General features: G+C 45.3%; 1 protein-coding gene across 4 annotated transcripts in view; it reads right to left on the bottom strand.

The window, feature by feature from the left end:
- Window positions 1–27,352, bottom strand: part of PLEKHD1 (pleckstrin homology and coiled-coil domain containing D1) — a 38,130-nt gene extending 10,778 nt beyond the window's left edge. For 2 of the 4 annotated variants that reach the window (XM_026095859.2, XM_026095862.2), the window contains exons 1-6: window positions 20,162–27,351; window positions 9,999–10,092; window positions 8,958–9,047; window positions 8,336–8,412; window positions 4,962–5,053; window positions 1,458–1,510 (exon numbers count right to left, since the gene is read on the bottom strand). In XM_026095859.2, coding sequence (XP_025951644.2) covers window positions 1,458–1,510; window positions 4,962–5,053; window positions 8,336–8,412; window positions 8,958–9,047; window positions 9,999–10,092; window positions 20,162–20,310 — 555 coding nt within the window. In that variant the 5' untranslated portion in view covers window positions 20,311–27,351. Of the gene's footprint in view, window positions 1–1,457; window positions 1,511–4,961; window positions 5,054–8,335; window positions 8,413–8,957; window positions 9,048–9,998; window positions 10,093–20,161 lie in introns of all 4 variants that reach the window. The other 2 variants (XM_026095860.2, XM_026095863.2) reach the window with 2 other exon arrangements.
- Between the last annotated feature and the right edge of the window lie 504 nt (window positions 27,353–27,856).

Raw genomic sequence — 27,856 nt, 5'->3', positions numbered from 1 at the left:
GTACCCAGACCAAATAGGGGCATTTTGCCAGCTTTCCCTCATCTGCAGAAGGGGAGATGGGGACAAAGTACAGCAAGGGCCCCACTCCCAGCTGGATCCCCCACAGACATGCAGCCTTATCTTCTATGCAGAACTCCTGCTGCAGGCCCAAGCAGGTCCCAAAACAGCACTGACACCACACAGATTCATAATAAGAGTGCTGCTCCATGGAGTAGGTGCACGGTTTAAACAAAGTGCTTTCCCAGCACACTGCCCTGACGTCCTTCAGGCCCATGGCAGGTCAGACCACCACATTTCAGTAAGGTATATGCTCATTCCTTCATTGGCAACAAACCCCTGCAAGCTATCCTGGCCCCATCCGCTCTTTACAGGCAAAGAAGATACTGTGACCAATCCTTGTAAGAGCAGAGATTTGTCCCAGGGTCTTTGAACAAGAAGCACACTTTCCTCCCTGTGTTTCTGGGTTGTACAGCAGCCTACATCACCAGAAAGGGATGTCTCACTGTAAAGAGACAAGTAGGTTAGCCCTAAAGAAGTGGCCAGGCCATCTTTGGACTTCAGCTCTGCAGAAAAGTAAACAGGAAACATGTTAGCCTGAGAAGCCTAGATAAGCACCGCTGTCTTTTCCCAAACAGGGGTGACAGTCTCTATGGATTAACTGGAGAAGAAAGTATGTGGCAGTCTGCAAGACTGTAATATGGTGTTCTATATCTACACAGTTTTTCCTGCTGTGTAATAGGACATCCCACCTGCAAAGTTATGTTGCAGTAATATTATGAGGCTGATAAATAAACTGGTAAAGATTTGGTTCCAATACATGTGACAATGAGCTAGATTTACCATATTAAGCAAATATAATATAGCTCAGAAAACAATAATAAAGCTTGATAAAATACGTATGATAGTCACATCTAAGGGGGCACTCCCTTGGGGCTTTCCCTAGGTCAATGTTTATCGTAAGAACCAACCACATTGCTTTGTTGCTCCTGATTTGTCATGATGGGATTTCTACACTAGATCGCGATCAGTTCTGGGTTTGTTTGTTTGTTGGTCATTTTTTGTTTTGTTTTGTTTTACTGTTTAGGCAGTCAACTTTGTTGGCATAATCTTTTTGAATCTACCAAATAAAAAGCATTAAATTCATCCCAGTGAATGTGAACTGAATCCAACCTATTTCCCTTGGCCTCCTGGAGACACAATCAGTTGAAGCATGCAAATAGCATGCTCCAATGAAAGTGCCTGGAAAGGTGATCAGGGATACACCTCCAGGACCCATCCCATGGCATGGCTCTTATTTCTCTCTTCACCCATGGGGAACCCAGAGAGTGGCTGAAGACTCTCCCTTTGTTCCCCACACTCCTCCCTCTGAATCCCAGTGTGCTCTCAAACCAACAGCTCCTAACGCCCAGGCCCACTACTTGGAAGTTGAAGGGAATTGGCTTATGAGGAATAGTCACCTCTTTTTGTTCCCTCTGCAGACACAGCTCTTCTGTTTCTTCCATCAGCTTATCTGCAAACACACACACACACAGGCAAAATGCGAAGAAAAGCAATTTATATCCTGGGAATGTTTACGAGCATGAAGCACTGTTTGGAGCTTGACCACGCAGCATTCCCTATTGCTCTGTCTGGGAGGTTACAAAGGCTAAAATGGCACTAATTGGATATTCTGTAATCTCTCTCCTATGAAATAACTGAATAAAGTAAATAATTGTATTACTGTGTACTCTGTCTAAGGTTTCCTCAAAAGGTCTTTAAAGTGCATTAACAGACTAACCTTCACCATCTTCCAGTTGAGTTAGGAAAACATCCTTATCCCTGCTTCACATGTGAGGAAGCAAAGGCACAGAAAGGTTAAGTGGGTGCACAAGGTTGCACACAGGCCAGTCAGGAGTTCTCACACAGTTCAGTGCCCCGTCCTTCCCACCCAGCACATCACGCTCTCCACCAGCCCTTAGGACATCACTGCCAGCTCTCTGCTGTTACGTTAAGATACCCCAGGCACACCCAACCCTCACGATCATTCAAGAGCACTTTATTTTTTCCACAACTGTCATTAGCTCTCGCACTGCTAGGAGACTAGGTTTTCCAGTTTCCCTCTAGAGTCAATGGAGGCCTCCAAAGCATCTCCAAAGCATGCTGCAAAAACTCTGCTGAATGTGTGGGGAGCTGTTGCCCATATGAATAGAGATCTCACTTTACTAACTCACTAGATTTATTAGATCTTTACTAAATCTTGCTTTACTAAAATCAGTAAGAGAAGAGCTTTGCCTGGAAAGGCAAAGGCCGGTATGGCCCTTGATGAAACATATAAAGTAGACTGGCATATGGGTGATTATGTTTGGTAAGGGAAGTATTGAGGATTTTTATCAAGTTGTAGGGTAAAAAGCATTATAATATGTTAGAGTAAATAGGCTTTGAACCAACAGGAAAAAAGTAGTTTTGACAGGACTAAGAGGTAAGTTGTCCTGACCACATGCTGTGCAGTGTTAAGTAAAGACAAAGTTATAATTATGTTGCTATTGTGATATAAATGTAAGGGGAATTGTGCTAAGTCAATAGAAGATGGTAATGTCAGTTTATTATGGGGCCACAGATCCTATGAATAAACAAACAGCTAAATTATATGGTTTGGAGATTAAAAAAAGGTGTTAAATAATAGTTCTTAGGAGCTCTTCCCCACAGTGAAGTCTTGAAGGCTGCTGCTCCTCTTGTTTCCATTACACTGGTGTTATGAGTAGAGCTTGCTTGTTAAAATTGACTCTGATTTTAGTGATAAAGGTGGATAGCTTGTATTTTGTATTTTTTACTGTGCAAACACAAGTTCCTGTAATAGCTTGGTGCGTGTCTAGAGGGAAGGATGGACCATATATTTAAGCAAAACTATGACTACAAATAGATTAGACATAGCTACAGAGCCTAAAGAAATCAACTGCCTAACCTAGCTACCTAACTTGTAGCTGAAGTCAGGAACCGTCACCGCCAGTTGCTCGTTTCCAGAGCAGACGCATGCCCACCGGCGGCTCTGTTGTAGCGCTTGCCCTGAGACCTGACACACCTCCTCTGTGCTGCACGCTAACCTCAGACAGCAACGCTCTGTAGTCGTGGTGCCTGCCCCAGGGCTTGGTCCCTTTAGCAGTCTTTCAGTTTTGGAAACTTCAGAGGAAAACATGTAAGTAATAGAATTTTTTATTATTATCTCTTCCTAAGAGCTTTCCCAGAGTTACTGTCAGCCCATGAGGAATACTGGGATAGCGAAATAGACTGGGACAAGTTCCTCATAGTTCAGTCTAGGGTTTAACTCTCAGTTCTGCCACCCGGCCGCCAGGCAAGCACAGACAGACAGGTCACCTTATGATTCAGTCTTGCCCATGTCAGACAGGGAGGATGCTGACCTCAAAACTTAACTACAGGAGGGACACAGATCACTGAATGTGAGGCTAATAATAAGGCAGAAGCCTCAGCAGTTATAAAGGAATAAATAGACAATAGCTGTCAAGGGAAAGTAACCAACTGTGACAGTTCACCAGCTGTGAATACTTCTGTCATGGACCAAGAACACAGTGAAATATATAATATATATATTGCTCCTATTTGCCATGGAAGGTGCATTCCTCTATTCCTCCATCAGCTTGAATTTATCAGACTGTGGTGCTGAGCTCTGCAGTCTGCTCTGTCAGCTGTATAAGAAATGTTTTGGCAAAACTCTCCTGGTTTTAATCTTTTCACTTATCTCTCCTGGCCCTCCACTCAGCACTTCTTGTCTCTTTGTAAACTATGGACCATTTGTCCCCACCTCAAATGTGAGCCAATGCATCAGCTCACATGTGTGAATGGCACTGAGATGGTTAGACTGAGCATGCCTTGATACTTAATTATGACCTCTGTTAAAAGTGATACCATATATTGAGATCAGCCTTGATCAGCATGGACACAGAAATGCAAAAGGCTCTTCAAGATTCCTCCAGTGGCCTGATCATTAGGAGTAGATACCAGGAGCCACTGTTTAACACATCACCAACTGGAAGCACCCAAAGGTACTGCTAGCTGGTTTAAAGTGGATGACAGTCCATGCAAAATCACTGTGCTCACCCAGGTACCCATCAGCCCCTGGGCTAGAAGAATTGTTAAGCAGAGCAATCCCCAAGTTGAGCATAATTTAGGAGGCATCAGGATTAAAGAGGCTGCTCTCCTGTGGCTCTTGCAATAGGCAGTGTCGGGAGAGACAGCAGGAGCTCCCAAGGCAGTCAGACCACCCAAGGTACTGTTACCCAAAGCCTGGCTTTTGAGTAGGCAGTTGGACTAGATGGCCTCCTGAGGTTTCTTCCAACCTAAATTACTCTACAACCATCTGGAGCAACTGTTCTCTCTCCGTCACCCACAGAAAGAGTAGTGGGAAATTAGCCACCTCCATCAGACACCTCAAACAAGCCAGTATAAATGCTCCTACTTTCAACATGGATAGTGTGGCCAAATGCAGACAAATACCAAGCAGAGTAAGATGAAAAATCCAGCTAGGGGAGGAAAACCCATGTACAAACAGCTGTGATCAGCATAAGAAATACTAGTGTTGTGTGATTCACAGTGACACAGGTACCAGCTGTTTGCCTGGCAGGCAGCTCCCCAGGAACTAAAAGCTGAAATAGGCACATTCAAACCTCGTAAAGGCAACAGTTGTACAGTCCATCCATGAGGAGCTACAGGATTACAACACACTGGCTGAGAAACATACTTTCTTTCATACTCCACACTGATGTCCATCCAAATCCTACCCTGTAACCTTCACTCATGTTTTGACTCCCTTTAAAACCTGATTTTCAATTGCTGGTTATTCAAAGCTTCATCCAGTAAAAATCATCAGTAAAAACCTGTATTTGCTTGGCTTGACCACACTGGCAATTCCAGAAAGGCAAACGGTCATTTTGAGTTTTGTGGCTTTTGGAAATAAGACAGTTTCTTACCTAAATACTCCTGTTTCTCCTTGGCCAGCTGAAGTCCTTGGGCTTCCAGGCTCTCGATCATTGCTTCTCCCAGCTGGGCATTCTTCCAGGTCCTAGGGAGACCAGACACAAAGCAGGCAAAAAAAGAGAGCTAAAACTCCCACAGAGAGAGGTGGGGGGCTCAGCCTAGAAATCTACCAAATAATTCAAACACAGAGACTCTCTGCAGGATCAATGAGTCTCTAAATTTTTCCCCCGCACACACACACATAATTTAGAGAAATTTCCCTGACACTCAGGAAAGATTTTCCAAGAGTTGTACATCAACGCAGTACAGCTAGTCAAATATTTCTCCAGTGTTTTGGAGATCGCTATATTGAGTCTTACAGGTTCTCCAGGCCAACCCAGCACTTGTGCAGCCACCAGCTGCAACAGGATGTACCTGGAACCCGTTAAATGGATCCTGACAGACTGTTAAGAACCAAATTCTAGTTTTTAACTTGGCTAACTTCCCGTGATGCTTCCTATCTGCCAGCAGCATCTCCTTCTCCAGCCTTTCCAATATTTTGCTCTATTACAGCCACCCTTCCCCTTTAAACATTAACCCTTTGTTGACTTTTCCCCAGAGTCTTGTATCTTCAGCCTTCTGGTATCCATTATCCATCTACCCTGGAAACAACTAGGAATCACTTCCTGGCTAAACTAGTAAGGCACTAAAGATTTGGTGTCTTGCCCTTCACTGTCTGGTAAGTGCATCTCCCTGCTTAAACAATGACAAACCATAGATGAAAGCCAAATGAATTGCTGGCAAGTAAGGAGAGTTAAGGGAAACGGGCATGTCAAAAGAGTACCTTGCATGATTGTAGCACCATCAGCCAGAAGATCTCAAGGTCCCTTGAAAACATTACGAAACTAAGCTGCAAGTGTTCTGTGGGGCATATGCCCAGTAATGGTCAAGTTGATGGACAGGGCAGGCTTTAATAAGAGATTAAATAACCAAGGACAAGGACATACAAATCAAAAATAGAACCAGAAATGAAGTTTGCTGCTCACCTCTATTCTTGATCCATTAGGAAACAGTCTCTACACCCATAAAATACATAAAATGCATACATAAAGTGCATCCCAGTCTATTTATACAGATGCATATACAGGAACAGCAATTGCTGCTCAGAATTTTGCCACCCTTGTTAGATCATATCGGTCTTAAGGGAGCTAATGAATATTAAATACATGTAAACCTTCCTGTATCAGGCCCCTTTGTGAGCCCCCAAGTTGTAGTTTTTCAGAAAGAATACTTTAAACTGTAAGCTGACAACCTCCTATAAAACAAATTCAAGGCACCCTGTACTTTGTCTCTTAAAAAACAGCCAATTATATTAACACAAATTACCCTAAGGACCAGATAGCTCACAACTCCAGCAGCTGAAGTGCTGCCTTGTGCTCTTCACAAGCATATGGGTTTCTTTTCAACTAATGAAAGCCTAGGATATTTCTAAAGTGCAGAGGAAATTAGAACTAGTTAAAAAGGTGATGTTTTGCCTGCAGGTAGACATCTTCAACCTCAGTGAGAGCGTGTGGGTGAAAGTGTGTGTTTTCCCTGTAAAGTGCTGATACAGGATGAATCTGATCCCAGAGAAACCAACAGCAAACGACGGGAGTGGGTGTTTTGAACACCAGGGCTGGAAAATCGGAGCAAGGACTGGATAAGGGCTAGCTCTGTGAAATAGGCAGCCACCCAGGGCTTGCTTGTGAGAACCTTCCTGGGCTGCGCAGCCACGCTCCCTCCCTCCACACTTGAAAGACAGATCAATGCCCAGGGCAATAATTTGGGGACCAAACTTGACACTGACATAAGCAAGTGCAGCCTTATGCTATCCAAGGAAAACCTCTGCATTACTCATGGGCCCTCCTCTCCTGCAGAGGCCAAGCCTGCTCAAGTTGAGTGGGTGACAAAGCCCTGCCTTGGGCCATGTGTCCCTTGCACTTCATCCTGCCAAACCTGAGCAGTCCCTGGCCACAGCATGGGGTATCTAATGCCCTGCTTACCCTCCCATGAAGCTTTAATTGACAGCTCTGTGCTGCAGCCCAAATCGCCCTATGGAGATGATGGGGTTTGCTCTAGCGCCAGAAGCAGGCTCACTGCAGCAGCACAGAGCTTGCCTGGGCTGGTTTCCCATGCCCATGATCTTGTCCTCAGTCTCCTCTGCTAGCCTTCATTTCTCTATTGGCCAGCCCTGCACCTAGCTGTTAGAAAACAGTGTTGTTACAAGCCACAGTTTATCCTCATGCTCTTGCTGCAGCTGGCACAGGCTGAGCTGACCACGGGGACAATGTTACCAATCTGCCAGTGAAAAAAAAAAAAAAAAAAAAAAAAAACAGAACTGGTGGCATCTCCTTCCCACTTGGCCAGGTTCAGGACATGTGAAGCAAGTTAGGGAGGGAGAAAAGCCCCTGACATTCACCTACATGACAAAGGACCCACCATAATACTGTGTTCCCCATTAATTATAAATGAACATTTCCAGTTTCAGCTGGAAATGTAACTGAGATACCTCCTTTACCATGCATACATGTGTGCCCATGCTGATATTACAAGCTAAGATTGCCTGAAAGAGCAAGTTTCTTCTCCACAGTCACAAGAGATCAGATATATCATAACGCAGCTGGGAAGGGCAGGCAAAAGAGCTTATTACTTTTAAGTCTTATAGCTGAATACAAGGCCCTATCAACTCTGGAAGTTTCTACCTGGCTTGGGAAAGTCAAATCCCTTTTCCAGTCTTACCTCTCCCTGCATCTACAAAGACTCAGGAAAAGCCTGCTCTACCTTTGCAGCACAGCTGCTCTTTTGACTGTCAGACTCTTGAGCGCTGAGAGACTGCAGGGCTGGTGACCTATGAACATCAAATCTCTCTGATATTCCCAGCAGACTATAAGCTCAATATCCAGACACATGCAGCAACCTCTCTCAGCCCTCTTTAATAGGCTGGAAATGCTGCAATACCACCCCTTCCCCTGAGATTTAGCATGCCTCCTCACTTCAGGATCAAACTGTCTCAGGAGGCCAAATCCTGCTGCTCACATGTGGCCCGAGTGCCCTGGGATCTGGGGAGAAGCAGTCACACCTCATGGGTACACAGCCACCCCAGCACTTGCAGACCACAGCCAGGAGTCATTAGCGGTGTGATGAAAAGTCAGTCCAGTAGAGGACACTTTGTGCCAGTTTCACAGTGTTCAGGTTTAGTGGAAGGACAGATCCAGGGGCAAGGAAGGGTCTCACTATTCTCAGGAAGCCTCTCTGCTTCCCTATAGACCTCCTTGCCATACTTGGTCTACTTTATCCCTTATACATCTACAGAGGAAATCAAAAGGGTTGGGAGGGGGAAGGAGCTTACACTTTTCCAGACTCCTGTAGCATCTCCAGCCACTGAGCCTGCTCAAACTCCGATTCAGCTGCTAGAACAATGTTGCCCTGGGGAGGAGGAACAAAACAGAACAAAAACAGATAAGAGAGGCTGGTGCCTGTACATGCTTCTGTGCAGACAGGTTGCAAACTGGACACAGCTATCAGAGCTGGGGCAGGAGGAAAGCCTGCCACAGGCTTCCACCTCTGTGGGAGGCATCATGTGGGAGCAAATACGACTGAGCCCTACCACGCGTTATTGCTTGGAAGGAGATCCACACAGAAGGTGGCCATGGCAGGAATAAAATGATAGGGAGGGAATAAGTCAGGGCCTGGAAAGAGTTGAGGAGAGCTTCTAAACACCTCTCTACTGGTCTGCAAATACAATATGTCCTGCTGTCAGAAAAAGCTAGTTTCCTTCCTGGTAGTCAAAGCAGGACCAGTAACAAAGCCTTGAGGGGCTTGGGATACTAAACTGCCCTTTCTCAGGATGGTCTGCCCAGAGAGGTTTGGCATATATTGGTGGGGTGGGAAGGAACTGCCAATCCAGCCCTGCTCACCAGTGATAAATGCCCCCCCCTTTTTTTTTGAGAAGAAGAAAAGAGTCTACCTACATGGAAGTCTTCATGGGAGATCTTTATGGCATAAGGCATGCTGGGCTCTTCTTTGGGTTCCACGATGCAGCCTCCCAGAGGTATGACACCCTGGGGACAAACCAGAGCACCTCTATCAGTCAGCAAAACTTACCAAGTGTAACCAGTAACACCTGATCTGTAACTGAACTTTCACCCTTTGACAGTTCTGGGCCCCTGCCCTGCCATGGAAACACCAAGAAGGCTGGGAATTGTACACAACTCCTGAAAAGCAAAGGCACTCCTGCCATCAGGAGACTTGCTGCAATATCTGAGAGGGCATAAAGATGGCTCTCCTCCATTCAGCTTGGAGGGAAGGCTGCTAGCTAGGACATGGAAATGGGAGCTCTTTTATCAAGAAGGAGGTAATCTCCTTATGGGTGCTGACATGGCATCAGCCATGCAGATTTACATGTGTTAACATGGGAGAGGTGGTGCACCCTTACAGTCACCAGCAAGCCAATGCCACACGCGCACAGTGTTGATGGAGGGGCATTCGGCTGCCCCCAACCAGGCTGGATGAAACCAAAACCTTTGGAAGCACACACGCTTCGTCAGCCTCTAGAGACTGCAGGCTACAGAGGATAGAAGCAGACTCGGAGCAAAGCTGTCCTGCGAGAGCTCAGAGGCAGAGCTACAGAGGCTGCCTCTCAGTGCCAAGCACACACAGATTAGTAGGCAGTGACTGCGCTTGCTTATGAACGTGAACTAGGACAACGTGCTAGGAACAACTAGCAATCCTCAAAGCAGTAAGCACTGCCACTGGCTTTGCCACCAACTACTCTCGTAGCCACATTAGCCAATTAGGAAATCAGGCAAGCCAGGGGATGAGCCTACTGTCAGGAAAAAAGCAGGTAATAGAGCCATGTGCCTGATGAGGCAGCAAGGAGCCTGAAAGAGGTACTGGCCTGATCCCCACTCTTTTGAGGCTTCCCTGGATCTGCAAGGAGAGTGAGACTTACCTTTTCTTCACTTGCTAGGCCTATGAAAAAACAGCTAGAAACCCCTGCAGACACTGCTCACCTTGGGGTGGATATTGAAGTATTTATTGCTTTCAAAACTCTTTTTCTCACTCTCAGCATAGTAGAGCAGGAAACTTTCCTTAATGATGAAGAACCTTTAACAGGGAGAAAAGAAATAAAATCCTGCTAGAACAGAGTTCTTGGTTCATCACAGCACAAGAAAATCTCCATCTAACTAAAGCTGCTTTGTGAGTAGAAGAGTTTATTATTCCTATTTACATCTAAGGCGAGGTGCCTCACTCGTGTTCAAAGCATAGTACTAAGTGCTTAACACTAACTACTAAGTTCAAGTGCTTTGTGCTTCCAGTTGGAGACAAACCATAGTACCATTTATTCACAGCAGAATTGCACAATGATCTGTGCCCAAGACAGGATCACAGTCAAAGTGTCTTGGCATCTTCACTTGCGGGTGCTCAGTCTGGACTACATGTTGGATTCAACCTACTGGAAGAGAGCTGCTCCCTTTCTTAAGGATCTTTCTCACACGGGCTAAAAGCAACTAAAAATATTTTTGCAATCTACTCTCTGCCACTCTTTCCTCTCACCCGTTGCCAGCATACAGCTGAAAGGCAAGTGTTCCCTCCGTACACTGACTCATACAACAGGGAGGGTCACAGGATAGCATCTCCAAGCGACTCTCGAGGCAAAAGATTTGGCATGATAGCATTCAGGAGCAGAAATAAATTTCAGAGATATTTTTAAGCCGAGCTCCTGGCAAAGCTTCCTCTCATTGACCTCTGGTAATACAAAGGAAATTGAATTTTTTCTGATATGCATCACATTAACAATGTGCCTTGTTCTGCTCAGTTAACCTTAGATATGCTCTGATGAACACTGTGTAGAAGTCACAGAATATCGTAACTGCTGTAAACCAAACCTCTAATTTACTGGAGCACGTCCTCAAAATTATGAATAAAGGAGCACATTTTGGAGGTTCAGAAAACCCCTGGGAGAGTCCCTTTTCTCTCAGAAAATTAAGGTTGTATTTACCCTGCAGGCAGTGGAACAGGGGAGAGGTATCTGACTTAGCTGAAATTAGATCTAAATATCAGCAGCACTAAAAAATGCTGAGGAACAGCTGAAAAGATGAGGACTAGTTTAGTGGGGAGGTTTCAAAAGACTGAATGACATAGAAAATAGTTTGCACTGTTCTGTACATCATCTCTGACATGATACAAGAGAGATTTGGGAAAAAAACTAAGAGGCAATACACTGAAAATCTATAAAGCATGCCTTTTTACCCTGCACAAAACACTGCTGTGTAAGTCACTTTCACATGATCACTTTTACCCAGGACAGATTCTGGAGAGGATACAGCATTTCAGTGAATAATGAGAACTTCCCCAGGCAGCCCCCCTGCTTCGGGGCAGAAAGCATCCACTGAGGGGGATCAGGACAAAACTTCTCTAGGCAGCACTTTCCAGTTGCACGCTCTGGGGTTTCCTGTACCCTCCTCTGAAGCCTCTGATGTTGCCACTGTCAGAGATGGGATATGGGCCTACAGGCCTGATCCAGAAGGGCAATGCCACGCCTCCCAATCCCCATCTCCATCCCAATCCTCTCCCAAAGCAGACACCCATCAGATGGAGCTGAGCACCACCTCCAGCTGTGATGAGCACAGCAATTCGCTAGCAATTTAGTTCATAAAAGTGAAGGAAAGAGTTTGAAGCTGGAAGAGAATTATCAGGGGCAGACTGACTCTGGAGGAAAGCTTTGGCACTCCCGTTAGCCCCCATCTCTCATGCTTCTGCTGTGGCACTAGCAACATAGATGAAATTGCCCCATGCCCTGGGAATCTGTGCCATGCCAGCATCGCAGGGGGACTGAAAGTCATAGGACTGGGAGAGAGCTAAAGCTTCTCCCAAATGCCTGTAGCAAACTCAGGCTCTGGATCTGTGTACCCACTACAAAATCTTTAAGTGACAGCCATTGAACATCTGCATTTTCACATCCAGAAATCTTCAGAATATAAAAAAGCCAGCAGCAATTCATATGACTAAAGTTTTTTCTCCTCTTTGCCCACTCATCTATACCTGTCCCTGTTGACTGCAGAGATGGGGAGGAGAAACCAGTTTGCTGTCTCAGCAGGACACTTTCCTCTTGGTTTGATACTCCAAGAATATCATGGTTGACAGTCTACCTCACTGCTTGTTCCTGACCAGGCTTGCAAAATCTCTCTGGACAGGACAGCATGGCTCAGTGCAAAAAGATCACTGTTTAGCACTGAGCTTATTTAGTTAATAGAGGGCCAAAATGCAGCCTGCTCAGCAAATTATCTGAGCAGGAACACTTTCTACCCACCTTTCGCCTATGGGACCCATCCCTGGCTTGTGTTCCAGTGCACCTCCCAGAGGAGCTGCAGCAACCACTCCCTCAGCTGGGAAAGCAACGTGTGGCCTCTCCTGCCATCGTCCATGCTCCTTCGTGCCTTCACCGGTGTGGTGGTGTGCTGATCTCCTCCTTCAGCATGGCTGGTGGCTTCAGGACCCAGTGTTCAATGCTGTGTCCTGAGTAGCCAAGGGAGAGTGAACCAGAATTGCCTGGCACCCACAGCGGAGCTGTGCCCAGCAGACGTACCCATGCATATTGGGGGAGACAGGAGGGCAGCACAAAACCTGCAGTGGTGGAGATGCACTGGAAGGCAAAAATGCAGCTTCATGCAGTGAAGGTAGACTGAGGCTGTGGGGCAAGCTGGGATGAGTTGGTCAGCTTCCTTGATGTCATCCATTTGGTCCAGAAATATCACTGAGACACAGCAAAGTAGGAGTCCCCTATTCCAGGGTACTATTGCTAGAGCTATTTTTATATCCTTCCATTGACATAACCACTCAATTAGACCTGAAGTTAAAAGTCTTAACTGCCTTAGCTGGCATGGCCTGCAACCACAAGCACAGGATGCAGGGCAACTACTTCGTCCATGTTACTGTGAAAAGTGCCTAAAACGCACAGGCAGTTGGACTGTCCCTGTGGCACAATACGCTTTCCCTGTAATGGGAACGACCATCCCAAACCTCTTACCAGCATCGCAGGCTGAGACCAGAACAGTTTCCTCACGACAGTGGGCAGGGAAGGCAAGGAGCGTCCCAGAGAAGGTAGGGGCTGGACCATTCCCACAACTTTAGGACACCAGCAAACAAAGCCGACTTAGCACATCTGTCAGCTCTGCGGTATGTGCTTCTGAGAGCGTGGATCCATGTAGGTTCTACCCCGCGTGAGACAAGAATTGGCATTTTCCAGTATATTTGCATTAATGGAAAATACAGCCACGTCTCCTGCAGCAGCCTCAGAGCTAGCCCCATGGGAGTCACGCAGTCTCTGTAAACTGGAGCCACATGACACCCTGTTCAGGACATCAGAAAGATCTCCAGAGAGCAGATAGGGCTTGTTCCTGATCCCTCCTGTCCACATCGTTTCTGTGAATGGTACCTTCTTGTTTCATTTCTCCTCCCACCTCTTGTCATTAACTCAACGGTAGTCTGCACGTGAGGGGTTGTGCCTTCACTATGTTTCTAGCATCTAGTTCAACAAGGACAACTTTTTACTGAAAACTCATACTCCATCTGCCCAATAAGCAGAAAAATAACGTATGGAGACAACAGATCCTCCTTGGCCCATGGACTGTGCTGAGACCCATGGGTCAGACAGTGAACCAGATACTCAGCACAAATGAGAAACTGAGGAATATGAAAAACACCACACAAACTGTGGGAGGTCTACTGGCTGCTTTCAACAGTCCTTTCAGTCAGAACAACCTCAGAAAGCATTTGTAAGACAAGTAAATATACTGATCTTTGACTATGTATGATTGTTAATCTAAATGACATGCTTTAAATCCAGGCTCTACAGTTTACTTACTTTCTGGCTGGCCACTGCTCCTGAAAATCCCCATGCTTTAGATTATGCTCCAGTGAAAAAGCAAAACAAAAACAAGAACAAAGCGTAGCACTGATCTCTGAGAATTGCTGTGCCTGTGGTAGATTAATGAAATTTTGTATCTCTGACCTCACAGACATGGTGAGAATCTGTGGGGATTTGGAATGAAAATATACAAAACAGAATACAAAATTATTTAAAATAATAAATAATGGAAAAGAAACCTTCAATCAAATAATGAAGGAAAAACACTGAAAATCTGGTTAGCTGTTGGGCATGTCCTTGTATTTACACTCATACCATATTCCCTCATCTGTTCTTACCTAGCTGGCTACACTCAAGAAAGTGAGATTACCACTTTATAACTTTGACTTTTGGGACAAAGTCTCCCTATAACAATTCAAGAACAATTGAAGTAGCACAACACGTAGAGGGATGAAGGGAGAGCAGGAGGGATGAGGGAGAGGAGGAGTAGAAACTGCAAGACTCAAGAGCAAGCTGGTGAAATGACTGGAGCAGTGCCCAGGCCAGCAGGAGCAGTAAAAGCAAAGAGGGCCAAGGGGGAACAGGGAGAGAGACCCAAGGAAGGTTTGGAACTGAAATGCTGGAAACAAGGAGCATGTGTTAGAATTGGGCACAGGCATGACAGGGAAAGACGAGAGAGTGCTGCAAAGACAGGGGAAGGTTTTGAATAGCAAAATATGCAACTCGGGAAGAAAAGGGAGAAAAAACAGAGCAGCACTTAAAAAGCCAGGAGAGCACCAGTAAGGTGAGAAAGGAGAGAAGACACTGGCACAGCTATGCACACTTTGAGCAAACAGCACAGGGATACGAGGACCCTTCGTGGCTGGTCTACCCCTTTGGGCTATCCATCCCCTGTCATTAGATCCCATGCTGCATGTATCCAACAAGCCAGTTTCTTAAATCCACACCGTAGCTTGCAGACTGGGGGGATGATGCTTACACTCAACACCACCCATATTTTCATTGCTTATTTTCCTCATTTTATGGCCCTGTCACTGGAGTCACCACAAACAGGCCAGCTTTACTGCTGGCGCACAACAAGCCTGAAATGAACTCGGGGAAACAAATGCCTGTTTTGTCACACAGCCAGCGCTGGGGTTACACCGACACCAGAGCTGCTGCATAACCCGAAACCCAGCTGAGGGAGGACTCCAGCCTGGAGCTGCTGGGACTGACCCAGCTGCAAAGCCACCCCACCCCATGTCTGGCCACACAAAGAACCACTCTCTGCTCCCCTTGGGCTTCCCAGAGCCTCTTCTTCCCCATCTCAGCTCTCTAGAGTGCTCATCCATCCTGATTTATGTCTCTACCACATGAAGATTGTAGTACTTCGTAGCATCAGGTAGGTTGGTCCCCCATGCTATAGCTGTTCTGAAGAAACCACTAAAACTACATTGAAATTAAATAGACTAGAGGAGGAACAGTAACAGAGTGACATGAATATTAAGCTAAAGAGATGATCTGCCAGGATTAGACACAGCAGCTCCATATCAGGCAAGCAAAGATACCTGCTCTCTGGGGATGAAGTGCTTTATTTGTCACAGATGGCTAATGAGATTAATTAGCTAATCTTTGTAAAACTTTTTGAAGCAACAGCAGCCCATGTTAAGTGTTTACATTGTAAAACTGCGGCATTCTCACTGGTCCTTCAAATCCAGTGGTTTTCTGGGCACCAGTCCAGGAGCACACACAGCAAATCCCAGTTGTTAGATCAGCCCAGTTCTCACACCCTAGGGACAGCTCAGGAAAATTATGGGAAAAATGAGCTTTATCAGCAGGTCTGCTCAGAGACTGCAGTACCTGTCATTCACTCTTCCTCTGCTGCCAGTTTCAGGCTTTCCTGTCTGTCTGCTGTCCTGGCGCCTTGCAGCTGGAGAAGCTCCCAGCGTGGGCTGGGACCAGGAAGAGGTGGATGCTTCCTGGCCACAACAAGCCAAGTGGGAAGCTTACAGGAGAGGGAAGCAAGCAACACAGTCTGTTCGACTCAGAGCCCCGTTACCTCAGCAGTTCCTACGGCCCACGCGCTGCAGGCACACGGTGTGCTCTTCGGCAGGAACCATGCTACGTGTTTTCTGTCCTTTTTAGAGCAGGGAACAGCCCTAAGCAATTATCCCTTCTACCTGTCCTATGACAGATTCAGTGACTGTTGGTGCCATTCTGCTGGAAAGAAAGGTTACCTGTGTGCTTAGCAATGATACAGCCAGGTCTGGTCCAGGACAAGACAAAATTTCTCTCTTAACTGTACCGTGTTTCTTTCCTCTCAGCAGCAACCTGGCACCTTTGATGGATTTACTCTAAGGTCTAAGCATGTTTTGTTCTTTACTCTTTTCCTTTTCATTCCTCATATTCACCTTGCTTTTCTGACTACAGCCGACCACTGAGCAGGTGTCCCCAGGCAACTGTCCCTCACCGCCCCGAAGTCTTGCACCTGAGTGGTCACGGTGAGCCCAGAGCATGATATTTCTATGTGAGGCTGGAATTACTCAGGACACAGAGGTGTATGTCACTTCCCACCTGCAAAGCTACAGCGCTGCCCTGTTAATGCCACACTCAGTGCAGGTACGTACCTTGTGCGTTTCATTCCTGACTTCAGACCAGTCAGATGCCACTGCTGTTGCAACATTTGCAGAAGAAAGAGGCTAAACTGCTTGCTGTATTGGGAGGAAGAGTGGGGTGCAGCTTTGGGGTGAGGGTAGAACCATAATCAAGGGCAGAGAATAGAGCTTTCCAAAGCTGCTCCAGCAGTAACCCAAGCTTAGACTGCACTGGTCAAAAGCACCAGCAAGCTTGAAAGATGGTTGCTTCTCTCTTGAATGGATATTACTTTACACAGGGAAAAAATATTACATTAACGAAGGAAGAGAACTTCTTCTCTTGGAGAGATAGGGTGCTGCTAATGGCATTTCAAAATAATGCTCCAAAAGGCAGTGCGTTCAGATATCAGCCCTGAGAGAGAAACGCAGCCACCTCGGTCCAGTGCCAGAAACACCCACCGCACTCTTGGTCACTATCTGAGGCAGCCCACAAAAGCTTAGGTGGCAGCATAGATCATTTTATGGGCAAGGGAAAGGACTGAAAGCACTCCAAACACAACTGCTTCTTGTCAAGTCTTGTGGTCCTCGCAGGTGCCATCACACCCCGGCCTGACTAAAACAGGGCTCTGCTGCCCTTCCCTGCTCCTTGCATACCCTCTGCTGCTGCTAAATCACAAAGCCTGCCAACAAAGCGTTGGACCCTGTGCCTGGACTTTTTTACCTGATTTGTTATCTGATCAGCCTCCATCATTCCTTTAACAACTTGTTTTTCTTCTCAGTGTCTCCAGACACGCTGTAACTACAGCCAATTAAGCAGGACCAAGCCAGTAAGGATGATGCATCTCTAACAGCCACGCAGACTCGTCCACATGACTGGTGGCCTGATGTGATCAATCCTCCTGTTATGTGCTCTTATATCTCCCTAAGCCTGGACAAATTTTCCTCAGGGCACAGAGTACTTCTATTTTCTATTTCTAAGTTCTTCCCCATTTAACATGCTACCCCTAAATACTAAATATACAAAAAGCAGTAATCTGAGATTTCAGGACAAAACTTACATTGCTTGAGAGATCAGATCCTCACCTGTATCTAGCAATAGCAAACTTTTTTCCATAATTTAACTGGAGTGAGAAACATCTTTTCCCCTTTTCATAAAATAATGCATTTGACCAGCTGTGTCATGATGGGCAGGGGAGTGGTGAGGGTGGGGAAAGGACGGATTGCTCCTTATACCCCCCATAATGACTGATCTATGATAATATGAAAGATTTTTGACATTACAGCAAATCCTTTCTGCCTCCCTCCTCCCTACCACCCCCCAAAAAAATCACCGATTTCAGAGGGAACTGATGAGTTTCAGTGAATACTCAAGAGCTTCCTCTTCAGGCAGCAGTCAGAGGCATGAGGGCTAAACACCCACTATGCGTCCCAAGACATGACGTGTCAGGAAAGCAGCACCCTGCAGTCGGCACCGACGCGCACACACAGCCACAGTCCAGCAAGGCCTAGAGGCCACCGTGTCTACCAGCCTGTTGGCTTTCAGCAAGGTGTGTCAGGTAGCCTTGAGGCCTTCTCTGGCCTCTCACGACAGCAAGTCTGGGGGGCGCCGTCACTTGTGCACACTGCCAATCCTGTGCTCATGCCTCCATTCACTTTACTGACAGGATCAACCCATTTTTTCCTTGGCACTAGCTGTCCTTCCCCTTTGTTCCTCCTGTTCCCAATCTTTCTAATCCAGAAACCCCTTCCTTCCCAGCCCTGCAAATTCCCTGTATCTATCTCCCACTTAGCAAACGCTGGCCTTTACCCGTTCTTTCCCTGGACCCTCTTTTGCTCTGGTTGCAGCTAACGTTGCAGCTCACCTCTGCCCCACGGCCACCTCCCCCACCTCTTTCCACCTGCATCACTAGAATATTTACAACTTGCTGAAGATGGGGGTGACTTCCAGGAATAGAAGAGCACTAAATAAATAATGACATAGAAAGAGCAGAGCTGGGCCATTTGCCTGTAAGAAATTTTGATTAGGAAGAAGACAGCCTTTTAACAATGCAGTTTGCCAAGGAGGACACCTTCCCCTCTGTTATTCTGTCCACTTCTTTTCAGTAACACAGTCATACTAGTTTCCAGAAATAATTCATTTAAATATCAGTGCTTCTGAGTTGAGTGGGGAACATCAGCAGAAATTCTCTCCTGGGGGGAAAAGGCCACCATTTGCAGGAAAAAAAGAACAGTACAGAATGCAACCCACAAACAGGTCAAAGATGGCAACAAACAAAACCACTTCCCAAGCATCATCTATTTTTCAAACTATGCCATATCTTCACATATTTAGATGGAAAGCATTATGGTTACTGCACAGAGTTGAGCTGGGAAAGCTGGATTCAGAACTGAGTTTGATTCCTCGTGGCTGCGCTGCAGACTGCAGCATAAAGGTACCCACAAAAGGTGGGTACCAGAGGCAACAGCACGTTGTCCATGTGCAGGTTGTTTTATTTTTCTGAAAAACCTTGAGACACACTTTGCTACATAAGGCTACACTACTTTCCAGCTCCAGAGGTAGCTCAGGCTTCCTCTATTGCCTTATGTTAATTACTCATTTGTGCCTTTTCCCAGGAGAAAGGTGGGAAAAAAGAAACAATGTTGCTTTGCTTTTTTGGTGCACTTTTTCACCTGCAGGTATTGAACTAGCAAAGGTGGGCAAGTACCACTTTTATAGGTGAGGATAATGAATGTCGGGTCACAAAATATCTCTCTGACGGTGGGCAGAGTGAAAATGCAAGTCTCTTGGCTATCAATCCTGCAACTGAACCATTTGTCAATGATGTCTGTCAGCAGTGACATCTCTCTGCCTCCCAAGGATGCCAGAAGGCTTAATCCCATCGTGTACCCCAAGTGAGCAATGAGAAAGAACTGTAACATGTTTCCATCAAAGCACCCATGTCCCAGCATTTGGCAATCACTGGAAAACTTTTCTGAGAGATCCAGGGAACCTCATACAGAAATTACGTTAACTTAAAACCTCAAAATAGCCCATTACTTTAGTCTTATAGAACATACTTCCACCCTTGATAATACAGTAGCAAATGCTTTCAACCCCCAAACTCCCTGGCTGCAGTTATACAACACACTGGCAGTTCACAACTTCCTGGCACCAGATGGGAGCGAATTCAGAGCCACCTTCACCCGAGGGAAGAGACTTTGCCTTTGGTGTGCACAGTTTGCCCTGATGCCACACAGGCAGAAGTCCGAACTGGCAGAACTGAAGCTGGTACACAAAATCCTGCAGACCATACATACATATACATACATATATACACGCACACACACTCTCCCACATGCACAGTCAGTTCAGCCTAACCGTCACAATCAAAAAACTCAAAGAACTTTAGCAAGCGTTAATGAACAAAGTCAAGCAGTTTGGGAGCAAAATAGAAGAGCTGATGCTCCTTCTTCCAAGAAACAATTGCAGGGGGATTATCCAGGGGAGGCAGCTAGTCTCTGTCCCCACCCTGAAGTGGGCACAACGCAGGGACTGGGCGGATACAAAAGAAAGCACACTGGGGTGCAATGCGTGTAAAGGAGATGCAGACCAGCAGGGAAGCTATGCCCAAAGTTTCACCCCATGCCTCTGCCTGGCTAGTCACACTCAAAGAGTCTGAATGCTTAGCTAACCCACCCCAGCAACCCTGGGCTTCATATTTTCCCTGAGCATCCCTTATCAACTGTGACTTACCTCCTGGACCATTTGGCTGATTGCCTCCCAAAGGGTCTCTTCCAGAGCACTCCATACAGCTGCACTTTGGTGCTGATGTCCAGAGCATCTGAATCTGCCTGTTCCATGGATGGAGAAGGGGATACGGAGTTGGATTTTGAAGCGAACATTGTAGCTGGATTTGGTCCTAACTCTCCCCCTCTGCTTGGCGGCTCAGGGAATCCGATTAAATGCAGTGAACCAGAAGGACGTAACCAGCCACTCCGAGCGGCAGACAGAGAGACTGGGCTATGGTTTGAATCAATAACTTGACTGCTCAGCACTCAGTCAATAATTCTCTCTCTGATGCACAGACAAGAGTTTCCTCATTGTGTATTACTTCCTGATGCATTAAAGACAGAACACATCCCAGCCCAAGAAAAAGAGGACTGATGAGAGCCAGAGATCAGGAATACAGAAAGACAGAGAGAGCTCTCAGCAATAACAAAGCAAGCCAAAATACCTCTGCACCAGAGTCAGCTTGGAAGGTTACTTCACTTGACATTGCAGCACTCCAGAGAGAAGTCAGCGTGAGATGGTCTTTCTGCTGTCAAGCATCTCTTACCGTGACACATACCCCAAAATCTTGTGCTTGGAGACAGGTTCTTCTCATTGATCCCAAGGGAAAGGGGAGCAGAGTGGGTGGGAGCCAGCGAATTTAATCAGATTGCCTCTGCCATTGGGAGGATTTATCTATGCCAATCTGGCACTGCCCACCTCGGGTAGAGTTCACGTGGTTGCTGGGTTTACACTGGGCAGTGTCTATGCCACATGTCTTGCTCATCCTTAAAGGGCTCTTGCTGATCTCAGAGTTAGATGATAAAAAATTCTGCCTGCCTCTGTGCATTTCTGCATCTTCGGAGCTGTGGCAAGCACAGCCCCTGCACTGCCTCTTAGGTACCAGCTGCTTCTTGCCCACAAAAGAGGGGCATACAAATGCTACGTGGCTCAGGTGAGCCTCCATTCATCTCCTGGTCAGTCCTCATGCAACAAGCTTTCTGTTCGGGTTCTCTAAGTCTCTGGCCCTCTCCTGAAACCCTCCCTCCCTTCAGATGCAAACACACAGTCCTCCAAAAGAGCTCCTGCCTTTTGTAACACCCACAGGAAAGCATATTATCATCATATTGTTCCTTCCTGCATCCTGCCTTCCCTCTAGCTGCCTCTGATACTAGAATTTATGGAAGAACTGCCTGTACTGTACCTGCTATAGCATCAGGGGCTTTGGGTTATCATATACAAATGTAGGTACATACATGCTGTGAGGCATCTGCTCCTGTTCTGGCCTATGCCATCCTATTTGTATTCACATTGATCCTGTACTTGCCAAATATGTCAGCCTTTCCCAATGCAGTTCATTCAGTTATTCACAAGTGACATCTTGCAGATCAGCAGTCCTTTCTCATTCCCAGAGGTTAAAACCTGAGATGCGCCATAGGATACATCATAGCACTGGCCACAGGCCCAGTTAGCTTTGCATGGTCACAGGCAATGCAAGCATCTTAACACAGGAAGAGCAGTCTGCCTGCCCCAATCTCACAGGCTGCATTTGGTGTTAGAGACATTATAGAGGTGGGTTCCTGATAAAAATCACTGTTGATTGCTAGACAAAAGTCAGCAAACTCAATGCTTTTTTACTTTATCTCACCCTGTGTTTGACTGGCCTTTTGGTCTCAGAGGGGGCATGCCCTGAGTAGCACCGAGGACCATCTCAGAATGACATTAATGGATAAAGCGGAGAACAGGGGAGAGCAGCAGGTACTGCCTCCATCTCACCTGGGCCCCAGCTCTTGAATGCACCACTGTATTGCAGTAGAGAAGTACTAGTGCTGTAGTGACTGTCCCAGACAGCACACTGGAGAAGAAAATAACACTCAACTAAGGTTTTGGGAGAGGGAAAAACTTCCCTGGAATCACATTGCTCAAAGGATAAAAAGAAGCATCATGCTAATTTATTAATGCATACCGAGAAGTCACAAAGCTGTGTAAGGATTATCCAGCACCCCTGCCACTGTACTGCATTACTGATGGAAAGATCTGATAGCAGTGACTTGCAGTGAGGAAAAGCAGGTTTTCATCCTTTGCTTCTTTACTTAGTTTTATCTTAAGATGACTAAGAGAAAAAGATGCCTTTGGCTTAGAGCACTGGAAACACAGGTATGGTCTCTTCTGGAGACCTCTAGGACAAGGAGGGAAATGAGGAGGCACAGTAAATTCTTTACTATAGGCAGTTCCAAGGGAGGGGAAAAAAGCAACTTGCTTTTGTCAAGCATCTAAAAGCAGTAAGGTGGGCGGGAGCTAACAATCCTAGTGCAGTAAATAGGAGCATGGTAAATTCTGTAAGTGTTGATGTCTGTGGCATAGTAATCAGTAATAACAGTGGGATGTTGGCATCTCCTTTATGCATGTATTGATATGATTATATTGAGGGGCTGTTTGAAGGAAAAAGCAGGAAAATAATACTAGATCTAAGCAATTTCTCTCTCACACACAGAAGAGCATGGCAAATAAGGGCCAGCTTAGAGGTTCCTCAGTGTTATTTCTGTCAGAAGTAAAACCTATTTCTACTGGCCAGGAGCTTCAAGATTGAAAGAACAGTGTTATAAAATGCTTTCAAGAGAAAAGGGTCAGCCATAAGGAGGGTCCTGAAGAAGTGCTGGTTTTCTAATTCCAGGAGACAGAAATTCCTAAGGAAGCACAGACTTACAAGCAGACTTTTTTTTTTTTTTTTTTTTTTTTTTTTTTGGCTGTAAGATCTTGGGGAAACATGTCAGCCCACAGGCACATAGACCTGTATAGAGAGATTAATTAATCTGGATTCAAGCTGAGAGCTCATCATTTAATAAGAGGGAAGGAGGGAGATCCAAGTGTACTAGCATTTAGCAGGATAACTATCTGAAGCAAGTGAAAAAAGGCAAACACAGTCATGGTGTGCATTAGAGGTAAGGGAAGATGTAAGCCACTGCACCAGGCCCACAGGAGATCCCATCTGTACAGCTCTGGCTGCACATGTCCAAGAGAAACCTCAGCCTTGAAGAGCTGTAGAGAAGGATTTGAAGGATGATCATAGACATAGCTAACCCAGAGTATGAGTAGACTAAACCAAGATTGTTTAAACCTGCTAAAGTGAAAGCTGAGGGGAAAACTTAACTGCTCTTTTGTTTCAAGAGCTCTTTCTCCTCTTAATGTATTGGTGAAGAGCAATGCTTGCAATACAAATAGGCCTAAACTGACCGTGAATAAATGAGAATGTGCATAACCATTGCAGTGGGAGAAGCAGAGGCAAAAAGCAATTTCTTCTAATACGTGATTAGATGTTACACCACACAGCAGCTTGAGGTTGCTGCACCTTCCAGGCCCACAAATTAAGTTTAACCCTCTTTCTCCAAAGCATTTTTGTCCTAGAATCAGTTCACGTTTCTCGGTGGATGTTTCATTCTTGCTGGCTCCTTATGGGAGGCAGAGCTGCAGGTCCTAGTGATAAACCACTGGAGCTCTACTCCAAAAACCTCCCTGTTGAGAGCCAGGTCATACTGCTATGGAAATTATTTTGCTAGTATGTTGCCCCTATTTTTCCTACACATGCAGCTTTGCTCAAATAGCTTTGAGGCAAACACCAGTGCAAGCTGATGCAGAAGCAAGCTGCCACTGTCATAGGCCACCCTTCTGCTGGAGATACTTTTTAGTTTAAGGATAAGCATAGTGGATAATTGTAACCAATGAAGATGCCTGCATTTTTTGCAAGAAATGAATTACTCCTTTATGTTCTGGGCAGCCTCATAACAGTACTTTACACTGACAAGAACTTATCCTTGGGCTGGACCGGGAAATTGAGATTCGGATCAGAACTGCTGCAAAGTTGGAAAGGATTCAGGTCTGGTTTGCCAGTATGGATTTCCTTTCCTCTTACAGCTTCCAATAGGCTCCATTGCTGTTTTCATCCAGAGAACCATTGGCAGTTATGGGACATATTAGCAGGTACTTGGAACAATGTGAATAGTAGTAAAAAATAGCCTAGCTCAAGTTTCATTTATGATATATCACTCTTGCAAAGATAAAGTGTCACATCTATCAAAATGATGCTTCATCTTTCCAGATACAGTTGTGTGCAGGGGCTATTCTAAACAGAGCAAAAGCAACCTCCATCTATCCATGTCTTTAATGTGATGCATTGATACATTGTGTTTCCTCTGCACAATTAAATTTTTTGTCGGATGGGAAGGGAAGAATCTCAGAGCTGTCCTGCAGAGCTCAAAGAAATGAGTTATTCAGCAAATGGCCATTAAAGTAAAGAGACTTCTGTAGATTTATAATCCCCCTTGACACCATCCCTTGGTCAGAAACACATGGTCTCAGCAGCACGGTCCAGACAAGGCCCTCCACAAATCCCTCCCATCCAAACCAATTCAGATCCATCCTCACCAGCTCATAAGTCACATTAATTCAACTATTAGCTATTTCTGTGCTGTGGATAGAGCACCATTTCAGGATACTCACAGGAAGTCAGAAAATAAGATGTCAATTTACTGTTTACGTAAGTAAAGGGATTTGATAGAAAGTAGCCAGCCAATTGCTTCCCAGACAGAGAGGACTCCCAGCCCAGCTTTTTGGAGGTGGCTTGCTCAGGGATTAGCCCCAAGGCGAATGGTCATTTCTCTCAGCCCCTACAAAGACCACTCCTTTTTTTTTTTTGGATCCTGGCAAAAGGCTTCTTCTGGAGATGACTCTCACACTCTAGTAAATACTAAAAAGCAAACAAAAAGAAAAAGATATTTCCCCTAAACAAACTTTCTTTTAGTGCCTTTGGAATACAGAGTAGTCAATTACATGTGAAAAAGTTCCCTCCAGAAGATATCCCATAGCATTCCTTCAATACACCAGATTTTCCCCATTGAGCCTAAACACCATAAATTTATCACGTTTATAAACAGAAAAGGCTTGGCACTAAAACAGCTAGTTTACGCTGGTTCCAACCAACACCTTGTTCAACAGCAATAAACAAACATAGCTGGATTGGTTTGGGTTTTTTCTCTTTTGCTTTGTTTTTCTTAAGTTATAATCCTACCAGCACATGTTCCCTTTCCTTCTTCCCTAGGGAAGGACAGTGCCACATGATGTATGAGGTGACTTCTGCATAACTGTTCCACTTCACAGGCAATTCTGATTTGAGTCTCAATTCTTAAGGTTGTGAGACTGCTGCAGCAACCTGGGTACTCCTCCCCGCAGCTGAAGGGTGAACCACAACACAGAAAGAGGAAAGAACAAGCCTTCCCAAACACATCTTTAAAACAGCATTCATAGCTGGCAAGCTTTCCACTTGATGTGCATACCACCTGCATTTCTAGTTTCCCTTTCCTAGGGCATTCCATTTTACCCATGCTTTAGCCACTTGTGACTAATATTATTCAATCCAATCCCAACATTACAGTAGGAATGGTAGAAAGTTATAGAGGAAATGGTCTGAAGAGGTTACACAGCTCAATAGTGATCGCTTAGCAAGCTCTACTGGAAGTCTTCTGCAGAGAAAATATACAAATCATATTGATGACATATGACATACATATATACATATAGATAAACATATACATATGTATATGCTACATAAGTAGCATGGGCTACATAAAGTCCAGCAACTTTTAGAGGCTTTCATGATCTTTGTGCTCTCTGGTGCCAGGACTCCAAGTGTCCTGGCACCAGAAAAATCAAAGACAAGCTAGATATTCAGAGCAGCTATTCCCGAGGACAGCAGAGTTTTGAAGGAACAATCACTTACTCAGCCTGTTAATTTTCAGCACCAAAAAAAAAAAAGATATATATATATATATATTTGTATATACACACACACACACATATATATATAGCCTTCATGATGAGGACACCAAAGCAGTGTTCAGTATATCTGGACTCAGTTTCCAGCCCTGTCAGGTTCTCCCTACCTGACTTGAGCCATGTAACTTGATTTCCCTCTGCCATAGCTCCTTGCCTATGAAATGGTACTAACATCCAGAACAGCATGAGAATACACACACCACATCCAGTATACTAGCTTGGATACAACGGCCAGCCAAAAAATTCTGCAAGTGAGGGTTTTGTTATAATTTCTTTGGCAGGTGGATGTTTAATCACTATATACTATCACAGGGAGACAACTGAAGCACCATCAACATTTTTAAGATCTGACAAAACAGCCCAATAGCCAGTTGGACACATTAAATGAGATGCAGAGTTGATGGCTGCCCACTCTGAACAAGTACTCTCTTCAGCTGTTTCAACGCAAGTCAATAGGTCAGAACCTCCCCACCAAGTTTCTAAAACAGGGTTAGCTGCAGGGCTACTTTATACAAGGCATTTCTCCACTGGAAAAATTTAGACATTGATCCACTAATTTTCACACATTTTGTTCCCTCTAGTCTAGCTTTGCACAGAGGGAAAGAAGTCATAGGCTTAACTTTTATATACAATAAATAGATAATCAAGAGAACTAGATTGACTAAACCATGTTTTTAATCTAAGTACCACAGAAATGTCCCACACACAGAAAAAAACATAATTGCTCTTACATATACATTCAACATTCACTTACCTGCACCATTATTATTGCCATTGAAGCCAAGGCCTTAAAGAGCTAGGGATGCTACAAATTAGGACTTCATCCAGAACTGGAAATGGCAGGGATCAAAACACGTTCTTCATACCCTTCATTAACACATTCCACTATATTCCTCAGGCCTAACATGCAGCAACCTCCACATTTTTTGTTAATTTGTAAACTCTCTCCTTCCTGGCTTTCTTCACAGCTAGTCACTGCAAGCTCAGGACTTGTGCTGCGCATGCACATAGGACAAACAAGATCGTACTTCTTGCCATGCCTCCTATCTACGTTCTCAAGTGGGTATCCAAATACAGAGGAAGGAGGGCTACCAGCAGGAGACATGACAAGTCTATTGCAAACCCTGCGTGCTATAGACAGCCCTCAGCCAGCTATAAATCTAAACTGCCTGGCAATAAAGCACACTGAAAACATTACCCTCCACAAAATACAACTGTCTACAAGGGCCACCTCCACCCTTCCCAGCTCCACTTACCACCCTCCAGTGAGGCATACTGACCAGCGTTTGGAGATAAGGCCTCTCTGCTACTGAAGTCCAGCATACAGCTTTCGGGGGGGGGGGGGGGGGCGGAGGGAAAGAACCTCTGACTGAGGAGCAGGAATTTGTTGCAGTGCACATGGCTGCAGGGATTAGCAAGGCAAAATTCCCAGGCTTAGCACTCCATGTGCACTGTTGCATTTTCACATGAAACATCTACAGATTAGATGCCAGACAGCACAGAGTTTTGCTCAAAATCAGCTGTTCCTCAGTTTTTCTGTTAAAAAAAGCAAAAACAGAACATGGGAAATCTAGTCCTAAAATGGGACTCTATTTATAGCCCAACCCTCTGGAGGCAAAACTCACCTGAGAGGTTCTACAGGAGAGGTCATACAAATTAGCAAAAGAGCTTATAGCAGGGCTTTTAGCAGCACTCTTCGGGCCTCAGTGTAGACACTCAGTTAGCACCCAGTATAGCAAAAAGCACCTCCTTTAAGGTGTTTCTTCAGACAGCAGAAGCATATTAATTTCCACAGATTCCAACACAAGCTATGATCGTATATTATAAAGTAATCACAATTTGAGACACTGA

This window comes from Dromaius novaehollandiae, chromosome 5, assembly GCF_036370855.1.
Source record: "Dromaius novaehollandiae isolate bDroNov1 chromosome 5, bDroNov1.hap1, whole genome shotgun sequence".
Lineage (NCBI taxonomy): Eukaryota > Metazoa > Chordata > Aves > Casuariiformes > Dromaiidae > Dromaius > Dromaius novaehollandiae.
Note: the sequence above shows the minus strand (reverse complement) of the source record. Positions and strands in the feature narration are given on the sequence as shown.